The sequence below is a fragment of the Cavia porcellus genome, unplaced genomic scaffold (genome assembly GCF_034190915.1).
Source record: "Cavia porcellus strain 051 isolate PalLab524CR breed Dunkin Hartley unplaced genomic scaffold, mCavPor4.1 scaffold_9, whole genome shotgun sequence".
NCBI classification, from domain to species: domain Eukaryota; kingdom Metazoa; phylum Chordata; class Mammalia; order Rodentia; family Caviidae; genus Cavia; species Cavia porcellus.
Window position 1 is genome coordinate 27,765,837 of NW_026947492.1, and position 23,992 is coordinate 27,789,828.

Here is a 23,992-nt window from a genome sequence, read left to right on the forward strand (position 1 = left end):
GCTTGAATTGTTAGTTTGAAGAAGCTATTCCAAATAGGGATACTCCAGGCATGAAGGTTAATTTTAGATGTTGATTTAACTGGGTTTGAAAGGCCCTGAAAATTGGCAAGTTATTGTACTGGGTGTGTCTGCAGGGTGTTTCCTCAAAAGGTTATTGTGAGAGACATTGTTGCCTGGCACTACGGGAGGACACCATCTAACTGGCCACGAGGGAGACTAGAACTTTGCTCCACTACCTCAGACATCGGAACTTCAGGGTTGCTGGCCTTGGACTCTGTAGTGAGAATTGTCCTCGGAACCTCCGCCAAAGTGATCACATCTTGTAATGCTCCTCCCACTTCACCGGGGTCCAGCTGTCTGGTGAGACTCGGCACCAGCCTGTGTCACTTACACTGCAACTTGGCTGTGCTCCCGATAAAGACGGCTGGGACTGGAGGGTACACAACTTTTCCTAAGGACCCTTCTTGCTTTTGATTCAGTTTGTGCTGCTTTAATTAGTGCTGTCCAGAATAGTAATTTAGCAAAGAGGACAGGTAACTTAGGTAGTGAGTGCTACAGCCTAGGAGTTACACATTGTTCTGCAAGTAACCCTTACTAAATACATGTACCAACAAATTGGACTTGATGAAGTTTTTTGGACTCTCTCTCTCTCTCTCTCTCTCTCTCTCTCTCTCTGAGACAGTTCTCACTATGTAGTTCAGGTTGGCCTCCAGCTCGTGGTGATTCTCCTGTTTCAGCCTTCCAGGTGCTGAGATGTAGGTACGCCCCACCATGCCTGGCCTCCGGCAAAGTTATGTTTTCTGTCTCTCTGGGAAACTCACACATCAGAGTCCAGGACTTACACTGCTGAACCACCCAACCCCCTAACTGTGTACTCAAGCTCTCAGCCTTAAACTGAAAGTTATAGCAGCTTTCCTGTTTGGAGGCCATAGGACTTAGATTGAGCCACACTGCCAGCAATCCGAGGTCTCTACCTTGCAGGTGGCCCTTTATGACATACCATAATAGACACCATAAGAGCGTAAGCCAATTCCCCTAATAAATTCTCCATCAGGTATCTACAAGCACATACTATTAGTATGTTTTGCTGGAGATGCTGATTAATAACCACAATAAAAGCCCATTTTATTTATTAAATCTAGCCACAGAGATATTTCCTAGATAAAACAGTAAAATACTAGGCTCCAAAGACTAAGAGAAAAATCTCTCAGTTAGGTATAAAATACCCCGGTAGGGAACAGTGCAAACCAGAGACAAGCAGAAACCACCATGCTTGTGTAAAGGAAGCAGGCATGAAATTTATTGTGCCTGGATACAGGCAGGCAGAGGGTGAAAAGGCTGTCTGTGTGGTACAGAGAAAAGCAGAGCCTTTTAGAGGGCTTGGACAAAGTTGGTCAGGGACCTCAGATGAAGAGACTTCAGCAAACATCGTGTTATAAAGTTTTCTGAATGTCTGGTGCCTCAGTGGGCAACATCCTAGGGGTGTCCAGTGTCTTCAGCTGTCCTAATGCTTGGAAGAGTCCATGCTCTATTTTATCTCTTTTCATGACATCCTGGGTTTACTAAGGGCAACAACACCAGTGTTGAACTAGGTTTTCTCTGAGAACAATGCCTCTGCTGGCACCCAGTTGGGTGCTGGGAGATCATGCCTGTGTTGGGTCTGATGTTCCTTATTATTAAAAAAAAGGGAAAAAAATAAGAAAAAAAGGGGAGATGGGCATTGTTTCTCATGGCTTATTTTTGCAGGACATGTGTGCAGCATGGACACCTTGAATCAGGAGAGGGTTTGTAGGGAATGGAATTGTATGGGGGTAGTACCTGAGGTTCATAAGGACTCAGATTTAGGGAGGGACTGCAGTGGTTGAAGATATGGAAATTTAAAGCCAGTAATCTTGGCTAAGAATTCGACCCATGTAGCAGGAAGTGAGTTAGCTGCAGGGTCCTGTAGAGATGGCCAGAACATTCAGAAGAGCACTAAGTGGGAGGTAACCATGGGGCATGGTAGAAGGAACAGGAGGCCTAGCTGAACAAGACCATGTAGAGAGGAGAGGGAGAATTTGACCCTGTCTAGGGAGAGTCACACAGAGTGTCAAAAGTGGGGGCTTAAGGTTCTTGGTTCCACCCAAGAACAAGGAGGACTGAAGGAAGGAAGTGGGTGAAATGGCAGGATAGGCATGCACAGGGCATTCAGGTGTCTCCAGGAATTTGGATCAGCCTGCAGAAAAGAGGAGAGAATATTGGCGATTTTTACAAGGAGAGATCAGGTGAGCAGGCAGCAGAAGTGATGAACCCACTGGGGAAAATTTCAAAGGTGAATAGTGCTTTCGGTCGATGACCTGGGAGGTCCTGTCTACTTAGGCTGTGGGGTCCATGGGTTTAAATGTTTAATGAGGACAGATTTGTTAGTAAGGCTATCTTCATAAGGCTTGGTGGTAAAGGAAGGCAGAAGAAGGCTAGCAGGCTGTCTTACCCCTTTTTAGACCGGTTGAAGAACTGGGAGACAGTCTTTGAGAGGGCTGGTCCATGGGCTGAGGTTTGGCCTGAGCAGAAATGTGTTGTCACATAAAAGTTCAAATGGACTGTACCTTTTAGGTTCCTGGAGAGTGACTTGGACATCAAGGAGAGTGAATAGGAGTAGGGAAATCCAGTCTTTATGGAGCTAGAGTGTGTGCTTAGTGTAGTAACCCTTGTGGATGGAGGCTATTATCTCTCTCTACTTTTTTGGATGGTAGAGACCAGTAGGGGCTGTGGAGGTTTTATTGGACTCCAAGTGACTTGGACACCTCCTGGGTAATTTGACTAATGAAAGCTGAGTCACTGTCTGATTGAATAGAGAAGGGGATGTCAAACCAGAGGTATCAGCTAGGAGGGAGTTGACAGTGACTGAGGCCTTTTCTGAGCCAGTGGAAAGGTCTCTATCCTTCCAGTAAAAGTATTGACCCAAATCAGGAGATACCTTAAGTTTTGCACCCACATGATGTGTGTGAAATCAATTTGCCAGTCCTGCGTTGCAGAAAAGCCTCCCTCCTGATGTGTAGGAGAAGGAGGGTTAGGGTTAGGAGGTGGTGTCTGATTGGCAGGAGGCTCTGGGAGATGGGAAGAAGCAGCAGCAGCAGCCAAGGCAGGAGGCCTGGCAGGAGCCGCCCAAGAGGACCAAGGTCAGTTGGATCCATTGTCAGGGAAAAGTTAGCACTGGGCACAGAGAGTTCAGGTGGAGAAAATAGGAAAGGTTTGAGAGGAGTCACAGGGGGAACAGAGGGTGGGAAGGTTGCAGAGTGTAAAGAATGCCTGGATATGGTGTATCTTGACTGATGAGGGGAGGGGTGGATAGATTTTAAATTTTTGAGGAGACAAGCTAGGGAAGAGGAAGGGGGAAAAGAAGAAAGGTTTCCCATGGAGAGCAGAGAGAGATAACTGTCACACCTGGCATGTTAAAATGAGAGTGGTAACAAGGTCCGCATCGGATGCCTCCAGTTGGGACTCAGGGCTGTAACGAGGTGCGGGTGAGTGACCAAGGCAGGAGTCCCCACATACAGCCCAACACCAAGGGAAGACAGTTCTTCCCAGAGGGCGTATCCATGAGCAGCACTGAGTTTAAATGGCACAGGAAGTAGAGTGAGCATCTCTGTTCCAGGAAGAGGAAGGGTGGAAAAGGAGGGCGGGGCAAGGAGAAAGTGTGAGAGGTGGGAAGAAGAAGACATGAGTTCCTCAGGATTATGGGATGAGTAGTGGGTGAATGGGGCATGTCTAGAGATTTTGAGCATCCCAGGAGTAACATGGCCTTTTTTAAGCTCTGAAAAAAAGAATGAGGAAGGGCCCTGTGATCTAAGGGTTCAATGGAGACTATCTTTATGGGTTTGTAGAAGAGTTTAGTGAGCAAAGCCAAGAATCCAGAGGTGGAAACACCCCATCACACAGAGAAAGGAGCAGAGCGCTTGAGTGTTTTGGGTTTTCTGATACCACAGGAGGGTACTTCCATGTGACTTAGCTCTACATTATGTAGGAATATAATGCCATGTGATTAAAGAGAAACTAAAGAATCTTGTCCAGTATTATGGTTTACACATGAAGTACCTCCAAAGTCTTATGTAGTGAGTATTTCATTCCTGGTACAACAATGTTCAGAAGTAGGGGAAGAGAGATGATTGGATGCTGATGGTGCTAATTCTGTTAATGGAGCAATCCACTCATAACTTTAGGAGGTAGGACAATTGGAGGAAGTAGGTCACTTGAAGTGTGCTTTGGAGGGTATTCCTTGACCCTGGCCCCTTCCTCCCTGGCTTTTGTTCTTTCTGCTTCCCACATGCCATGAAGTGAGCAGCTTTCCTTAACCATGTGCCATCTCACCATGATGCTTATGCCTTGATGTTGGGAACCACAAATTATAAACTGAGTCTAGGAGATGTCCATGCTTGTTCTTGTCCTGCCCTTGAGCCAGATTGGAATATAGAAACTCCTGCTCTTTTCTGGTCACAGCTGGGAGTCACAGGGCTAATGACTGCTGTGGTGTTTGATGGGCAAGAAAAGATCTGCTGGAGATGTTAGCCATCTGGGGAAACTAGTTTCCTCACTGTCCCTGTCTTGTCCTTGTCCTTTCAAGAGTGCTCTGTTCTTATGAGGCCACTGTAGTCACCGTTACTATTCCCAGAAACAACCCTGCCCTCTGCTCATTGTCCTGGACTCAGATGTAATGAATCTGAGTGCCTTGGGGCCTTTTGTTCCCCAAGAACAACTGGTCATCCCAGATCTTTTCCTGCACCCCTATTTTGTCTCTTTAGGCCCACTTTGCACTATAACAGTTGGCAGGAAATTGGGGACTCACTGCACTGCAGGGGTCTCTAATACCTTGACATGGCTCTAAAAAGCAATGGAGCCAACTGACCATGGGCTGAAACCTCAGAAACTATGAGTCAAAATAAACTTTTCCTCCTTTGTTTCTTCTCAGGTATTTGGTCACAGCAACAAAAAGCTTGTTAGAACAAACACATCGAGAGTTCTTATCCATTTGCTTATGAGACATGTATCAAATAATATCTGAGGAAAAGGCTTCCTGTGGCATAACACTCATCACTAATGACCTAAAAAATGAAATCAAATCCCCACTATTTCTGGCCCTAGAACAGGATAGTGAGTATCTCTGCAATGGCAATTGCAAGAAAGTACTTTCTCCGTCTCTGGAAAGCCTTAGCCATACTGACCACTACATCCAACAAACCCTTGGCCCCAAGTTCCAAGGTGAAATTGCCCCATCCCCAAACCCTGCAACATGGGGTCAGCGTCAAGAAAGCCTCTGTATTGGGTGCAAGTTCCCACTAAGAGAGAAGTAATAGTGATTTACTTCTCAACACTATGGTTTCAAGTTGTATCTATTTTCCTACAAATAACTCAAGTTTCTCCTTTATTTATTTATCTGTGTACCAGGGATGGAGCTCATGAACTCACGCTTGCCAAGCAGGGACTTATGCTACTGAGGTAAACCCTGAGCCCCTTAAGTTTCTCCTTTATAGCAGGGTAAGTAGCATATTTTCTTTGTATGTTAATGAGCCATATAGGTTACCTCTGAGTCATTATAAATTAGGCTTCTATAAATACAAATATGCAGAGGTCACTGTAATCTCATGACTTTAACTCTTTCTGAAAGATTCTTAGAAGTGGAATAATTGAGTCTAATAGAATTGCTGGTTTTAATTTTTTAAAGAATCTTCATACTGGTCTCCATAGTTGTTATAGTAGTTTGCATTCCCAGCAACAATGTAGAAAGGTTCTGTTATGGCTTGTATCTATGTGTCCCCGCAAAGCCTCATGTGGTCATAGGTGAGGAGCTTTGAAAGGGGCTGGTTGACGTTGTGCGAATGTGGATTAAACGTGTGATACTGGGATTAAGGGTGTGGATAATGGAAGCCCCGCCTTGCACTAGGTGGCACTAGAATAGACTCGTAGCATGGATGGAATACTGTATAGGATAGAAAGCAGGAAGGCTTGCTGTTGGGGCTGCTGCTGCTACTGTTTGTAGCCTGCTGCCTGCCTGAACTGTTTCTCTTCTGTGGTACCCCTCTGTGATGTGCCCTTTCTTGGGGCCAGCTGACTATGAACTATGAGCTGAAATAAACCTTTCAACCTTGAACTTGTGAGTGTTGGGTATTGTATCCTAGTGATGGGAAAGGTAGCTGAGACAACACTCTCCCTCCCCCAGGCCTCACCAACATTTGTTTGATCTCTGATGGCAGCCATTTTTTCTGGAGTAAGATAAAGTATCAGTATTGTTTTAATTTGCATTGCTGTAGTGACCCAAGATGTTGAACATATTTTCATCTATTTATTGGCCATTTGTATTTCTTTTCTGTGAAGTGTCTATTATTTCAGTTGTCCATTTTTTGATTGGGTCTTTTATTTTTGGGATCTAATTTTTTAAAGTTTTTTTATGTATTGTAGTTGTTAGCTCTCTGAGGAATAGCTGGCAATATTTCTTTTTTTTTGGTATTTTTTAAAAATTATTTTGAAGGTAGTAAAATACAACAGAACAAGAGAGAACAAAGCCAATTGAGACAGTGTAATGAAATTGATACAGAACTTCACAACAGGTTACCAGGATAACAGCAATAGATATCACAGTATATCTCATTATCATCACAATACTTGTTCTTTCAATCATGTATAGCAAAATAAAATGAAGTACAGAACATTATAGAACTTATCAAAACAATATTGAATAGAACAGTATCATTAATCATAATAAAGCAAAACAGTAGTAAAAATATTTGCCTTCAAAAAGATGGTAGAGGGAAATCCCCCTTATTTGCTGTATTGCATATGGTCAACCTCCCAAAAGATGCTCAGATCTCTGGTTCCCATTTGCTAAAGGGGGGCAGGGGAAGTGGGATATTTGACTCTAAGTCCGTGCACTGGTAGGCTCACTATTGCTTAACAGGGAGGCAGGCTGATTGCTTGGTTTCCTAGTGCCTTAAGTTCCAACATGGCGTGGATCTCAGGAGACACTGGTGGTTCTCCCCTTGGGGTTGCCGCAGGCTGCCGCATCACAGCTGCTTACCAAGAAGGCGAGCTGCTTGCTTGGTTTCCCAGTGTCCTACGTTCCAACATGGCACGGATCTCAGGAGACACTGGTGGTTCTTCCCCTGGAGGAGCTGCAGCCTGCCACACCACAGCCGCTTACCAGGGAGGCGAACTGCTTCATTTTTTCTCCATTCTGTAGGTTGTTTCTTCACTCTGTTGATTGTTTCCTTTGATGTGCTAAAGCTGTTTAACTTGATAGAATTGTTGATTCTTGGAAATATTTCCTATGTCATTCACCTGTTGGTGGACCAGCAGGCTGTTTCCAAGGTTTAGCTACTATGATTTGTGCTGTTACAAGCGTTGGTATGTATGTGTCACTGTGGTGTGATGTCTTTAACTCTTTTGGGAGCATACCTAGAAGAGTAACAGGTGGATCAAATGGAATTTCTATTTTAGTTTTTAAAGGAATCTCCATACTGATCTCCATAGTGTTTGTACTAGTTTACACTCCCACCAGTGATGAAGAAGGGTTCCTTTTCTCCATAGTCTCTCCAGCATTTGTTGTTGCTTGATTTCTTGATGATAGCCATTCTTCCAGGAATGAAATGGAATTTCAGGGTTTTAATTTACATTGCTCAAATGGCCAGAGATGTTAAAAATTTTATGTATTTATTGCCATTTATTCTTCATCTGAGAAGTGCCTGTTCATTTCAGATACCTATTTTTTATTGGGTCTATAAGTTTGGGGAGTCTAATTTTAAGTACTTTATATATATTTTAGATATTAATCCTCTGTCAATTATATTACTTTTTATATAACGAAGTTACACAGAGAATGAATACACAGTATAAAACTCCATTTGCTTCTCTGCCCTTCCCCAACCCTCTGCTTCGAAGCTCGTTTTCTTTACCAAGTGTCTCCAGGAATATTGTAACCATTTTGCCTGATGTTAACCAAAATAGTGTGAAAGGGAAGTGACACGGGCAACATATTATTTATTGAGCACCTAAAATGTTTCAAATATTAAACTCACATAATCCTTCCACACATGTGAGTAATATCTTTCCTATTTCACAGACAAGCAGTCCAAGCCTCAGGAGAGTTAAGTGACTTTCCCAAGGTATAAAGAGTAGACTTGTGGTGTAGTCTGCTCAGGAGTGAGTCTCACAGGAAACCCACTTTTACCACTTGATTTGCATTTTGTGTTTGTATTGAATGGCATTGCAAATGTTTTGCTTCAGTTTGGCACAAGCAGAGTTAGTTCCCTGAACTCTTCTATGAAACACACCTTTCTCTACTAAGCCACACATTAGAAATAAACATGCTCAGATAAATAATGCTATAGGAGAGCCACAAACGTCACAATTCTATTCTGTGAATGCTCCCAGAGCTTTGTTTCTAGCTTCATTGAGTTTGGAGTCCCTTCTGATCAGGGTCAAAATTTTCCAGGAAACAGTAAAATCCTAGGGAGGAACAGGCCACTTCACAGCCACATGTGTACTCTGCCCTGCTGCACCCCTAGTTACCCTTGGCTGTACCCTGAACAGGGCTCAGCCATCAATAAGGACATATGAAATCCATCTATGGAGGAGAATCAGTGTTTTACAGTGAATCACCTGTCATTCTTCCAGAAACTTTTGCCCCTCATAGATATTCATCAAGTCTTTCTCTGTAACCTCACTGAGCTCTAAAAGATTCTCTAAAAGGAGGAGATCATGTAACAGAAAGAACTGTTTCATAGTGCAAACACAAGAAATCTAGCAGAAGGAAAAAGCCATTGCTCTCTAAAAAGTGTATTCTGTTCACAGTGAGATATCATCTCACATTTCCCAGGCTCTTCAGTTAGGTAAATATTCTTGGTTATGCGATCAGGAGATAAAAAGAATAACAAAGAAAAGAGAGAGTGTGGAAAAGAGTCATTTGGTCTAAGTAGAATTTTTTTCTTTCTGATTTATTTTGTTTTGTTTTGTTTTTTGAAGGGAGAGAGGCCAGTATCATAAAGTAACTTTTACAAACATATAATTATTACTTTGGCATGGTGACCTGAAATGGAAAGAAAAGACAGAATCATAATATCATAATAGGTTATTGAGTAATCTTAAAATTTTTATTCTGCCTTTATGAGATTTTGGGGGAAAGTAAGTAATTCATACTTGCAAAGGTTTGAACAGTTATAATTATTAAAAAAGCTCATACAAGCCGGGTGTGGTGGTGCATGCTTGTAATCTCAGCACTCAAGAGGCCAAGGCAAGAGGATTATTGCAAGTTCAAGACCAGCCTGTGCTACAAAGTGAGCTCAAGGCTAACCCGAACTGCATAGTGAGACCCTGTCTCAAAAAGACAGGAAGAAAAGGAAGAAGAAGAAGAAGAAGAAGAAGAAGAAGAAGAAGAAGAAGAAGAAGAAGAAGAAGAAGAAGCTCATATAGTGACATAAGTTGAGGCATATCCTTGGTAACAATCTATTTCATGTTTCCTGGCATTTATAAATAAACTTGATATACATACATATATTTTTTGATTTCTCAGAAAATTAAAAATAATAAAATGTAGCAAAGCTGCAAATGTGAAGTTTTCCTTATATTAAATATTGAAAAATCTTGGTTGTTGTGAACTCTGGTATGATTTCCTAGTAACTATTCCCAGAATTCTGTTGTCATTATGTTGTTGGATTTTTTCTATCTTAGATACAGTACAAGCTTTTTAAAGGATTTTCCTTGGTATTAAGTGACATTAAATCCTCCAATTTCCACAGGTCCAATTTCCGGTTCATTTCATCCTTCTCTTCATCTGTTTAGCTTTATAAGCTCCTGTTCTACTTCTCTTTCCTAGCCTTATCATCTCTCAATACTCAGAATTCAGAACAAAGAACTAGCCCACTGTTATGTTAGGTATATGTACCATTATGATTTGGTCTACTACAGAAGTGAATTGCTTATTTTAACAACATGTTTCAGTTAAGTAGAGTATGTATACAGATTTTTATCTTAAAGAAGAAACAAAAACAATGGTACAAAATTTCATAAGATTGTTGGAGAGACACAATGGTTAGTACATTGTGTATTATTATCTTTAAAGTAGTTGCTCCTATTACAAGATATAGGCACGAAAAATTGATCAAGCAATAAAGGCATTATCTTTTGTATGTAGTTTTTGACTTGCTAACGTTTTAAGGAGATTTTAGCGCTTTTTCTTTGCATTACATTTGGGTTCAGGGACCCTAAAGATGAAAAGCATTATGCTTGCAAGAGAAAAATGGGCTTTTTGTAAAATGAGAAATACTCATTTCCCAGATTTTAATGGAGTGCCTTCTCAGACCTCCACAGTTACAAAAATACTTGCGCCGCACTCCCGAACAGACTTTGTTACCCTCCTCCCACCAAATTGATTGAAAGAGATTCCACAGGCCGGGTTTAGAGCATCTCTGCATCCATAGCAACCAGACTAGACTTCAGCTTCTTGTCACTGAGGCGCCCGCTAGGCCGGTGGTCGCCATGGTAACCAAGAGGCGGGTCGCTGCGCATGCGCGGGGCAGGGGAGCCCGCAGCGCGCCGGTGGCCCCTCAGGTTCGCTCGACATGGCGCTGAGGAGGCGGCCGCTACTCCGGCTCCGCGCGGGACTGCGCGACCTCTGCTTGTTGCTGCTTCTCAGGGGTGAGTGGGCACCTTCGCCACTAGGGGAGCAGGCTGGAGAGCAGCCGGGCGCGCCCCAGCGGCCGGAGCCGGTCGGGAGGTCGGCGGCGTCCGCGCGGGACCCCGCAAGGAGCGTCCCGGGCCGAGGGTCCAGGCTCGTCGCCGGCGGCGGCTGGCTGTTCCCGACGGCCAGGCTGCTCCGGAGCGGTGCGGCACTCGCGGAGCCAGAGCGTTGTGAGCTCGAGACCGCCCGCGCCGCCCCGGGCCGGGTCCGCCGCGCCTCCCGCCGAGGCCGGCTAGGCGGCGCCGGGCCCCGCGGAGGGCCCGCTTTGTCTGCTGACCGCCGGGAGACCCGCGCTCCGGCCAGGGCCCCCCTCCCCGGTCCCAGCGGGCTGGCGCTCGCGAAGCGGCGCTGCCCTGGGCCCGGGCCGGACACCGGGCTTCCCTGCGGGGAGCGCACTCCTGTGTGCAGCCCCTCACCTCGGCAGTGATGCCGAGGGCTCAGCCGGCCTCACGACAGGTGTGTTTTAGTGTTGGTGGTCCTGGGCACTGAGGGCAGGGCCCTGGTTCTGGGCAGCGTCCTCAGCCTTTGGAAAGTTTAAAGTTTGAAATGGGTGTTGCTTAGCGGCTGAGTTGCCTGCGCGGGGCTCAGGTTGCAGCCCTCCTGCCTCAAACTCCCGGAGTGGAGCGCAGGGGCTGCGGGCGCTGCCATCCCTCTGGCGCGAGATGGGTTTCGTGTATCTGTTCCAGAGTCTGAGCATGTTCTTCGGCGCAGCCTTTGGAGTAAGCACTATAGTTTCAAACTTAACGTTTATGTAAAGCACTCTCACACTGTTTGCCTGGTAGCTACCCACAGGTAGCCAGGACCTTTTGTGGTCTTGAAGTCGTTCATTGCTTGGTTTTGTTGACACCATTATCCCTTGATGTTTTTCAAAAAATACAGATTAAAATACCAAAGGGCTCCCTGGGAGTGGGGGTGGGCGGATTTAGGAAGACAAAGCGTTCTTGTGTTTGGTGTTCATTCTAGGGGGACATGAGGGATTCTGGTAGGAAAAGTGGGGGCCTGGCCCTGAAGCTCTGGAAACGGCTTCGTGAGAAGGCTGTCTCAGCGTGTAGTTGGTGACCATGTGCTTAGCCTAAAAGTTATTTCCAAAACTGTGTTTCCCATGTACGCTATGAGGAGGTGTGATCGAAGGCTAACTAGGGGACAAGGGTGTCAGGAATGTCCAGCTCCCACTGTGCTGGTCACACGGACACTGCCTTATTGACAGACGGAAACAACTCGCTATTGTTGAAAAGATTTGCTCACATGAAAGTTTGCAGTTTTTATTACAGAAACATTTGGCAGTTTACTACAGGAATGAGTTTCAACTTGATGGTTTATTAATAAAAGTAGAAATGCTAAACACCCTTAACCTGATTTTGCCCTTCTGAGAGGCTAATTTTGTGACTGACTTGCCATTAAGGGCTGGAATTTCCCAGCACATGTTGGGAGGAAGAATCACATTTTGCAAAATGTAACTTTTTTTTTCTTCGGTAATAGTTCTTTTCCTATTATTTGGTTTATATACTACACAGACTTTAAAACATTTTCACAGGTCATGAAGACTGTTTTTATTTTTAGGATTATTTTTAAAATTGCTGCCCATTATTTTTATAATATTATTTAAAAATGTTCATGACATAATAGATATTTCTTTGGTAGTTGCCCTTTACTAGTCTCCATTATAAGGATTGAATGTTAATTGATTTAATCGATAGTTCTTAGCATTGTTAGCTATTTTGCCCATTTGTTGATGCAGAAACAAATATGGAGAGTGCCCAGAGTATATCCAGTGTATCTTAAATTTAGAAGTCTCCACTTTATGTTCATCCCACTTTTGGTTACTTGTACTGCATTAACAGTGGAATTCTTGTTATAGATTAATTTAACCAAAATTGTCAAGTGTTCAAAGCTATGTCATTCGTATATAAAATATTCCTTTGTTAAATTGATGACAGGTGCAGCTCAGCTTTACAAATGTTATGCCACATGTCTTTTTTGAATGATCATACAGTAATTACTGTTAGGTTTCCAAATCTTTTGATGTCCTAGAGAGAGATGCTGCACTTAGAATTAAAACATTAACAGTTAGCATTCTTGGGATAAGATTTGTGTGATAAAGCACAACAAATTTAAACATAAAATTTCTTGGAAGAATTTGAGAAAATACTCGAATTTTTCTATTTGCATGTGTTTGGACTCCTGAAATGTTTTCTTTCCTGCTGTCTGTCTTTTTTTTTTTTTTTTTTTAGAATGACCTATTCTTATATGTCTATTGTAATTCCATTTGCTTACCTGACAGACTTTAATTACCATCGTCTGTGTGTGAGCATGCGTACATGCGTGTGTGTGTGTGTGTGTGTGTGTGTGTGTGTGTGTGTGTTTTAAGAAAAAGAACATCTGCCTTGGAAGCAAGTGCAGTGCTTCACCTCAGCTGCTTATTCCTGAATGATTTACTGATGGGCTTTTGTTCTTGAGTGCAGTAGGCTAGGGAGACTGACTGGGTGGCTCCTGGAGACATTTAATTATAAGTAATTGTGGTATTAATCCAGATAGAATTACCAGCTACTCAACCTCTGAGCTCTGCAGAACTTCCTCTTAAGGCAGTCAGCACTGTAGGATAGGTTTACCTTTGATTCTTTTGAGGGAAACCAGACTTCGATCAAGTGTGCTTTCCGAGATGGCAACATGGTGTAACAGAAGAAGCTATGGGGTTAGTACCAGTAGCAGCTGTTAGAGACATGATATTAGCAAATTCCTTCTCTGCAAATTCTTTGAATTTTTTTGAAGCACAAGCTGGATAAAGTTGGAATGTGTAGAAATGATCAAGATGTGACATGTATGTAGGAAGCCTCTAGAGCTGAATGTAATTTCTATGTATGGCAAGCATATACTACTAAAAAACAACAATAAAGATTAAGATATAGAGACTGCTGAAGAACATCCTAGGCAGGAAGTCGGATTTTCTTTTAAGATGTGATGTAAATGTGAAGCTGTTAGAGCAGAATGCACACATTAAGCTTTTGTATGCAAATCGCAAAATTTCAGCTGTGTAAGCAAATGCCTCTTCTGGAGTGTAAAGACATCCTGGGAAGCACCTTCTTTTACACTAAGCTTAGCACAGGCAGCATCTGCTGTGGCACTCTGTGGGGCATTAAAACTTTACTTTACACCCTCTTTGGTGCTTTCACGGTGCATGGAAAGCATCTGAGAATTAGCCCTTGTTCTGATGTCCCAGGGGTGCTGTAGTTCTTGTGTAGTTGTGTTTTCTTTGTCTTAAAGTGTCATCTATCGTGTGTGGTATGTTACATTTTCCAGGAGTAATTAAAATCTGCAGCAGAGAACCAGTGTTCTTTGTCTAGAAAAATAAGGCTATTTAATAAAATTAGGACTACGGAAATGTTTTTCTTTATATCAGTCATTTATAGAGTATTTCAAGGTTTCTATGGTTCAGTCTTTTTCCTGCAAAAATTCTGCTGTATCCATCCTGTATGCTGTCTGATAACTTCAGTTTACAATGGTCTTTTTTTTTTTCTCTCTCTCTTTTCTCAGACAATTTTTCTGTATAGTTCAGGATGGTTTTAAACTCACTGTGTAGCCTAGGCTGGCCTTGTACTTGTAGTAATCCTCCTGTCTCAGCCTTCCGAGTTCTGAGAATAGATGACTGCTACCACATCTGGTCTGATCTTTAATCATATATCTTAGTTTTAGTTCAGTTCTGCATATCAGGCAGTTAAAAAAGTGTCTTTGATATGTCAAAAACTGTTTTACGTGCTAGGGGTACAAAATAAATAAAGCATCTCAGTGTCTTAGAGTCAGAGTGATTGCATGCTGAGTTTCAGTAGGCTTTAGTTGTTGGAATTGAGTGTGTTTTGTATCTTCTCAGTGATATCAATTAAAAATTTCTTGGAAACAGAGACTGAATTTAATTTCTTATGTATCTTTCCAGAGATGATGTACTAAATATTTTTGTCTTTTTTTGTTGCTTGAAAGTCAGGTAACAGTTCTTAAACACTCTCTGTGTGTCTAGACATTTTTTATTTATTCTAGTTCTAGTGACCAGAGGAACTTTTGGAAACTCTCAAGGTTTTATAATATAGTAGTAGTTGTAGAAGAAAGAGTTGTGTTTCTTCACTAGGTTTAATTTCACAGTCTTTCTGCTGCCTCCTCTCTAGCAACAAGGCTTATGAAAGACATGAAGAGCCAGTTAGGACATATTTTAAGTGACACAACTGCAAGTAACTACTAGTATGTACTGTGTTCTTACACTCATGTAAGACATGAGGATTAGTGTGGCAGAACGTATGCCTGTGTCGATAGGTTCTGTTTCTGAGTGGAACATTTTATGGCTGTTTCTGACTGTTTTGTTTTTGTATTGGATTCTTTTATCCTTTTGTTTTTCAAATTTTCTTTAATGAGAATGTTTATTGTATAATGAAAGAGTGCAATTTGTTTTGGTTTCTAGTGGATACAATAGTGGAATTTTGAATTTGGCACCAGTAGTGGAATATTTAATTTGTTTATTTAATGTGATAGCATGGGGATGGATTATCTTTTCTCTGGCTTCTTAGTGAATGTCAGCCACAGTGGATGAAGGGCTGACTTGAAGTTCAGTTGCTTGATTGTGCATTTTTTGTGACTCTTTAGAGATTAGTTGTCACTGGCTTTGGATGTCAGAGCCAGCTGTAGCTTCCCCAACAAATGGTTCGCTGGATTGAAAGAGAGTTTTGAGAGTGCCCACCTCCTCTCAGTGATTTGAGGAATTGCCTTGGATTGCTTCTTTATAGTGATCACATTTACGGAACCTCTACTCTGTGCCAGCTAGACTACTCTAGGAGGATATCTATTCTTTTTCCTCTGAATGATGAGAATAGGAGGTCAAATTGACAGGCAAAGTAGACTCTGAAAGATGTTCCTTGAAGGCAGCCATCAGCTGATGCACCACCACTTCTTGTTGAGTGTCTTTCTCCAAGGAAAGTGGTCAGCATTTTGAGAATGAAATGCAGCTGTCTGCTGCTCACAAAGAATGCAGCATATTCTGAGACTGCCTGTGTGTGTGTGTTTTTTTTCTTCTCAGTGTTTTGCTGTAAAGCATTTCTATCAGGGTTCTGAAACTTTTAATCATGCATTCCAGTTTTTTGGTGGTCTCCTTTTCCTTGAAAATAAAGCCTTTAATGGGCAGAACAGGGAAATTTGGCATAATGCTTCCCTAATGCAGTGTTGTAGAAGGAATGTACAGTTTAGTTAACTAACTGGACAACATCTGGATAAATATTTTATATGTTTAAAAGTGAGAACATTTATTCGAGTTGACCTGGTGAAGGAGACTTATAAGAAGGAGTTGAGCTTTTGGAATAATTTTGTTTTACCTAACTGCAGATTTGGGGAAATGGAGGTTATGAAAGCCACAAAAGTGGAGGAAATGACTCCTTAAAAGGCGTGGACTTGGGAGTGCACGTTCGGCATTTGGGGAAGTGAGTTTGGATATCAACAGCTGCTATTTATTGAAAACCGTGTCTAGGTATTGTGGTGATTACTTTACCTGGTGTCCTGGTGAACTCAGCTATCTAAACACCACAAGCTGAGTACCTTAAATAGCAGACATTTGTTTTGGAGGCTAGCATGTCCAAGACCAAGATGATTCAGTTCCTGGTGAAGCACCTCTTCTTGGCTTGGAGATGAACATAGCAGCCTTGTCTTTACTTGGTGGAAGGGGAGAGAGCTCTGGGATATCTCTCTGTTATAAGGGCTGCTACCCCATGATACGGGCTCCATCCTCATGACCTCTTTGAAATCTAATTACTTTTGAAAGCTTCTTCTCCTAATATCACAGTAGAGGATAAGGTTTCAGTGAGAAGTTTAGGGGAATATATTCAGTTCATAGCACCTAAATCTTAAATGATCTGAGCAGTGAGTTTATAGGTTGTGTTTGCAAATATGGAATTTGAGGTGCGAGTAGGGAAATTCACAAGCTCTAGGCTGTACTTATTAAATAGAGGAGCCAGACCGTCCATCACAGAGAACATCAGCAAGCACCTAGATAGCTGTTTCAGTGTCAGGCCAACAAATTTGGACTTGCATAAAGTCTAGAAATTCATTTGTTTGTTTGAAGCAGGGAAGTTATATGATCAAAATGGAGTAAAGAAGATCAGAGAGTATAGGTACTGAGAGAGTCTCCTACAGAGAGTATAGGAGACCTGATAGATGAGTTCCATGTACCGTCCTTTCCTGTCATTGATGTTGTGCTAGTTTTTTTTCTTTTTTCTTTTTAATATAGAAGTCCCCTTCTATGCTGTCCAAGGCCTCTATTAGATCCCTGAAACAGGATAATACTGAAACCTATATACACCTTTTCCCCTATATATATATTCAAATTTAATGCTATTTTCATCTCTTTAAATTTTTTTATTTTTTTTTTTTTGTGGGATAACAGGTATGTTTCTTTTTATTGTGTGAAAAAAATAAAACAAAATCTCACAACAAAATAAGAGAATAAATATACTGTATATCATTGTTTAAAATAATTACTCAGTACAGAGCATAATCCAAAAAGAAGCAAATATAATAACAAAACTTTCTTTTCAATGAACTAAGATAAACTACTAGTATAAATGAAACCAATTAGCATATATATTGAAATATTTTAAAACAATGGAATATGTGACTCGGAGAGTGCCTTTTCCATCTTGACTAAGCACTTGTGCCACGGCTTTGTAGTTCCAGGTACATCAGCAAAAGCACAGTAGCATGAATTTTTTTCCTTCTTCACAGTGTTACAGATAGAAGATTTTTCGTACTGTAAATCTTGTGAGTTACATGTTTTTGAGACAGGGTCTTATTGTGTAGTCCAGGCTGGCATTGAACAAACTATAGTTCAGCGATGCCTCAAACTATAGTTTTCCTGCCTCAGCCTCCCAAGAACTAGAATTACAGGCATTTGCCACTGTGTCCTGTTTCTCAGGGTAAATCTTAGCAAGCTGAACTGATTTTTTTCCTTATTAAATCCAGAAAGTGTTGTTAAAGGTAACACTTTCTGGCTTCTCTGACATATCTGAATTGCTAGCAACATTTCTTCTGCGATTTGGGGCATTATCAAGTAAACTAAGAGTTACTTGAACACATGTGAAATTGTGATAGTCTGATAATTCACGTGTCTATTGAAGACTAAATAGTGGTAGACGTACTAGAAGGGCTGACTTATCTCCTAAGCAGTACTGGACAGATAGCCATAGACTTTATCATGCTGTGCAGAATGACATATAGTTTCAAATTTACGGATTAGTTATTTCTGGCATTTTCTATTTAATACCTCACTTCTTTCTCTCTCACACTGTGGCACTCTTTGTCTCTGTTGCTGTGTCTGTCTGTCTCTTTTGCTAGACAAGTGTTCTATAGTTGAACTACATCTCTAGCCTCTCCACTTAATATTTTAGACAACAGTTGATCTCAGGTAACTAAAACTGCAGAAGCAAAATGCAGATAAAACAGACTGCTATACTTGAAAATCTGTCCATGTTAATCTTGTTCTTGAAGTTCATGTTTGCTGATACACCATTCGAGGGTGGTAGTTATTTAGTTACCAGTTTGGATTGTGAGTGCCCTCTTGTCTCTGCTGTCATTGTGGGAAGCCTGTAGTCTTACCTTCAGTCTTGGCTAGATTGTCTTTTCTTCTCTTCTATAATTAAAGATCTTTTCTTAGCCTTTGGTATTCTGAGATGTTGCTACAATGTGTCTATACTTAATCTACATGTTATACTTTTGTATCTGTGGATGAATTTCTTTCCTATGAATTCTCTGGAATTCAAATGTTGCTTAACTTCTATTTGCTTACATTTTTTAGAATGGAACTCTGATTAAACATTGTATAAGGAGGCAAAGAAAAGTTGAAGAGGGGAGGGGAGTGAGGAAAAAAGAATTAAGATAATAGGTACAGGTACAAATTCCCTATGATGAATGTGATCATTATATCAAAAGTGTACCAGTAACAAAAAAATAAACATGGCACTTTGGCCTCCATTATGTCATAACTTTATGTTCTTATCTCTCTGTTCTCTTCTAGGTCCATTATTCATCTTTGTTTTATAGTTACTTCTGTTTTCAACTGTATCTAATCCATTATTATCCATTATATAGATTTTTTCACTGATTATATTGTTCATGTCTAAAATTTTACTCTTTTCTCTGTCTTTTGTCTCTGTCTCTCTCTTTGGAGACAGGTTTCATTATGTAGTTCAGGTTGGCTTTGCACTCGCTCTAGCTCAAGGTGCCTTGAACAGCGATCTTCCTGCCTCTGCTTGTTGAATACTTAGTATACAGGCATGTGCTGCTGCGCCTGGTTATATTCTGTTCTTTTTTGGCCTCCTTTTGCTTGCCTAGCTTTTTATTCCTTTAACGATTGTTTAAAACATTGCATGCACAGGCCTTTTATTTTCCACATATAATATTTTAAGTATCTGTAGTCTTAGCCATCTAAATCTTTTATTTGTTATTACAACTGTTACACATGGTGATTTATATCTTTGCTTAGAAGCTGATATTTGGCTGGTCTTAGTCTGTGTAAACTAGGCCTAACCCAAGGATGCTGTTTTTGGAGAGCATGTACTTCCACAGAGTACCAGAGTGGCCGCCCTCCAGAATGATTGTGGCCCCTCACAGGATTCCTGGCATCATTTAAAAATGTTTGGCTCACTTCCTCACCTCCCTGCTGTCTCCCTACTGAAGTGTTCAAATGAGTGTTTGCCTCAGAGGATCCCTTCTCTCCCAGTTCTGTTGCTTTCTGGCTCAGCCCGCAGTTATTTTGGTTTAATTCCTCTACTTCCTTTGAGCAGAGACATTGTAAAAGGATGGTTTTCTGCAGGATCTAGTTAGTGGAGTGCAAGGCCCTTTGTAGTGTCTAAACTATTCAATACTTTTGGAAACATTGATTTTTACCTAATGTGTTAGCCCTTTTGATTAACATAAGAGTCACACACCCTTCTTGATAAAGATAATGTTTTTTGTTTTGTTGTTTAAGTGTAAAACAAATTGAAGATATTCCATATAGTTTTCAGAGTATGTACTTCCAAGGAGGTTCTGCTGTTCCTCAGGAGACGGTTGTATGGTTCTAATAGTGAATCACTGCTTAAAGGATGGGGCTCTGTTTTAAACATAAATGCAGTCTGAGAACTCGCTGTCTTGGATCAGCGTGTTCAAGGAGCAATCACCTGCCCTTGGAGATTCAGCAACTTAAAGTTTGGAGAATTCCAGCTCTCCACACTGGATGACCACCTGAAATGTCAGTTAACTCTGTTCCAGCAGCTTTGGTGAAGACACGTACAGGCTGAGTTCAGTGACAGCCCTGAGCTTTCCCCTGAGAACTGAGATTCCAGTCCTACGGGATGCAGTGCTACCACACCAAAGGGCATAGCCCTGCAGACTGCAGAGACCAAGAGGCACTTGTTGCTGTGTGGAAAGCCCTCTTGTCCTCAGCCTTTCAGATTCTTTTCTGGACGAAGGCAGCAGCACGACCCCATGGGTGTTAGGATTCTGGATCAGTTTTTAGCTTTGCCACTGACTCATATTTTGGACCTTACAGGAATAATACTTAATCCAAGTTCTTTGAAAGTAATTTAAACCCTACCTCTTTCACGCTACTACCAAAACATCCACATTTCTTTACTTCCGTTATTGGATCATCAGCTGCAGGGGTGTGGGTTTTAGATTCAAAGTGATGTTATGGGCATGCAAGAGAATTTTCATGTTTGTTCATTACAGTTGTGTTTGAATTTGTTGTTGTTGTTGTTTTCTTTGAGACAGGATCTTTCTATGTAGCCCGGGCTGACCTTGAACTCATAGGCATGCACCACTGCCCAGCTGCATTGGAGGGTTTTGCAAACCTTCTCAGTAGAAAGCTATTCTTTTGAAAGTGTAGACATATTTTAGAGCCATAAACTTGATTGGAATCACTGTCACTGATTGAGAGATTGGCAGATTTCATCTTTCAGAAGTTTGGGGTATTTTAGTTTTTAATCAGCTCCACATTCTTACTTACTGAATCTGATGTTTCAAGAGTTCCTGCATTTGTTCACCACAAAGAAGAACAGGATATCCTGTTGTTTAGGTTGATATTCTTAATTAGACCTGATTTTTTACTGTCAGAATTGAGTTTTTTAGTCTGACCGTATTTGTCTAGCTTTAAAGTACACTGTTTTACTTAGGTGTCCCCCTAAAGCCTCTTACAGTCATGAGGGCCTTTTGGAAGCTTATGGGATTATAGGGCATAGGACCCACTAACTGTGAGGACTTGGGGCGTGGTAGAATGGGCAGCTCGCCGTAGGCCTGACCGAGAAGTTTGTGTCTCCCTTCTTGGCCCCTCCTTAGACTCTCCCTGCTGTCCCTGCTTTTTTTACGTGAAGATGCTGTTCCTCTTTTCTGCCCTCTGTCATGCTGTCCTGCCTTAGAGCTGGGGGACTATCGATAGCAACATGAACTAAAGTAAACCTCTTCTTAAGCTGTGGGTCTTGGGTATTTCATCGTAGCAGTGAGGAAAAGATAACTCTGTTAAAGAGTGAACTTGGGGTCTTAGCTGAGTCTCTAGAGCAGTCATGAAATAAGAACAACTGTGTCATTTGTTTACCAAGCACTGTTTTAGACCTCGAGGGAATGTCAGCTCGTTTTGAACACTTCATGGGAAAAGGTGAAGGCTGTGGCCCCTGTCTTCTAAAAGTAGTTTTGTGCCCATGCATGAAAAATTTTCATGTACTGTTTCGGCAGCTTCTAGTCCAGAAGACCAGTTAGGCACCTCGTGTTAAGAGCTGCTTGTGGTCCCAGAATCTCTTGTGGGGAGATAGCTTCTAAAACAGATGTAAGCCACATGAAGTTTTCAGGAGTGGCACACACAAAAGTACCATTTTATTATTTTTTCCATTAATTCTGTAAAGTTTGACTTTTCCTTAATACCATTTTATGAATGTTAATGTCACACATCTGATTGTATTCTCTACATTATTTCCTAGTTACATTACTCTAGAGGGAGGTCAGAGTTGAGATTTTGATTTACATTGAAAAACAAAATATGCATGTAATTTTGGCGATGTGTAATTCTTTGACTTTTGTGGGATTTCATCAGGTTAGTACAGCAAATGAGCATAGTTAAACCATATGAGAAACAAAAAATTATTGAGCTAAAATGATGGTAGGAATTCCTTTCCATCTACCTCTGGTGTCCATTTGTATCTCCTTTTTTCTCTGTCCTCCTTCCTTTCTGTAATTAGGTATTTGTGCTGAGAGGACATTTTATAACACGATGAGGGATTTAGATCTCATTGAAGCCAGAATAAATATTTTCTTCTACTGTTACTCTGTGGATAATATCCCACATGCTGTTTGCAAATTACAGCAAACTATGCCTCCCAGTGGGTTCAGGGTCAGGCAACTTTCTTGAGCAGTATGTTTGTGTTTTGTTCTCTTTTGAGCTGACAGATTTTACTTTCTGAACTTCTCTTGTCCAGTACATTTCCTAGCTGCCAGATGAATAAAATCTATTGAAATATAGTTGCTACTCTTGTGTGAGCAGCACTTTTTAGCTCACATTTTTTTCTAATGTTCTTCTAAGCTCTTTTAGTAAGACCTTGAGGAAGAAAATTAGCTGGAATTTGGAACTCCATTTTTAAACCTTATGACTTGTCTTTTTCTGTTATCTGTAGCAGGTTAACTATTTGTCTGCTTGGTTGAAACCTGTGGTTTCTGTGGAGGAATATACCCTTACATTTGAGGGAGAAACCACTGGATTTGAATTTCAGAGTAAAAGAGGAAGAATTTCAGCACTTCATTACTTCTTTGCATTAGAAGTAATGAAGTGCTGAAATGACATGATTGTTGGAATTCCTTTCCATCTACCTCTGGTGCCCATTTATAATGGATCCGTTTTTTCTCCTTCCTTCCTTCCTTCCTTCTTTCCTTCCTTCCTTCCTTTCTTTCTTCCTTCCTTCCTTCCCTCCTTCCCTCCCTCCCTCCTATAACTAAATACTTGTGCTAAGAGGATATTTCAGAACATTGGATGAGAGCTCTTACTGTTCTCTTAGTCTGTGGAGGAAAAAAATAACAACTTGCCTTATGGGATTATTACAAAGGGAGAGATATTAGGTTATACAATTTAGTACAAGAATAGAATATCATCTCCTTTATTCCTTTGAGTTCTAAAGTTTCATTAGTCCTGTGATTCTTCAACACTTTATTATATATAAAGTCTGGTGCTGTAACAAGATACCATACCTGCCATAAACAACCCAAAGGAAAAAAGGTTTATTTTGGCTCCTGGTTTCAGAGGTTTCAGTCCATGGTCAGCAGATCCCATTGCTTTAGTCCTGTGATGAGGCAGAAGCATTGTGGCAGAAGGGCGGGTGGAAGAAAGATGATTACCTCCTGGTGGCTGGGAAGAAGGGAGGGAGGGTCTAGAAAGAGCCAGAGAAGAAGGAAGGGGTTGGAGGACTAGATTCCAGCCCCAAGATCGAGATACCATCACTGTCTTCTTTCAAGGAGGCTCCACTTCCTAGTAATGTCATCAAACTATGTATCATCCCTGGATTACTTCAGTGATTAAGTTAGAGCTCTTGTTGATCTAATCACGTTCTGGAAACCCTTAGGCTGGAAGCCAAGCTTTTAACCTTTTAACCTTTTCAGGGGACTTTCAGGTAACTGTGAGAAGGTTATAGTTTAGAGGCATATTCTCTTACAAAAGTTTCCCTTAGGGCATTTTATCTAAAGTACAGATTACTGTCCTGAGTTTCTAAAAAAACCAAAAATCTAGTTCAAGTTTCATGAATAAGAAGAAAATTTGTCTTTGAAATTCCTGAATTTAAAAAGTGGTTCAATGATTATTTGTAGAAAGATTAGACCTCTTATTCCTGGGGGAAGATTTCTGTGTCCGAACTATGAAACACTGAATAATAAGAATAATTACAGCATATTTTAAGTAAAACTGTGCCAATATAAATCACTGAGTTTACATTAAAAATGAACAGCATATTAAATAAATTGGTATTAAGAATGGATGAATTCACAACAAGAAAATGCTATGTGAATAGATAAGCTTCCATGTTCAGTGACTATTTCCACTTGAGATTTTTAGTATTATCTTTTCCCATCCACTGTTAGGGAAATGAATTGACAGGAATTTTATATCCTGGGATTATTGTGCCATGTTGTGTTAGGTAAAGAGTGTATTTTTTTCTTTTGTACATTAGGAAAAAGTAAAGGAGAACAATGAAGTATTTCTGTTATTATCTGAAGTTTTTTATTTCTCAGGAAATGCTGAAAAAACATGTGCAT

At 41.1% G+C, this 23,992-nt stretch overlaps 1 protein-coding gene across 3 annotated transcripts in view; it reads left to right on the plus strand.

The window, feature by feature from the left end:
- The first annotated feature begins 10,516 nt into the window (after nucleotides 1–10,516).
- The window catches only part of Jam3 (junctional adhesion molecule 3), a 76,906-nt gene continuing 63,430 nt past the window's right edge, over nucleotides 10,517–23,992 (plus strand). For 2 of the 3 annotated variants that reach the window (XM_023566159.2, XM_013155629.3), the window contains exon 1: nucleotides 10,517–10,662. In XM_023566159.2, coding sequence (XP_023421927.1) covers nucleotides 10,587–10,662 — 76 coding nt within the window. In that variant the 5' untranslated portion in view covers nucleotides 10,517–10,586. The remainder of the gene's footprint in view (nucleotides 10,663–23,992) is intronic. The other variant, XM_063256117.1, reaches the window with a different exon arrangement.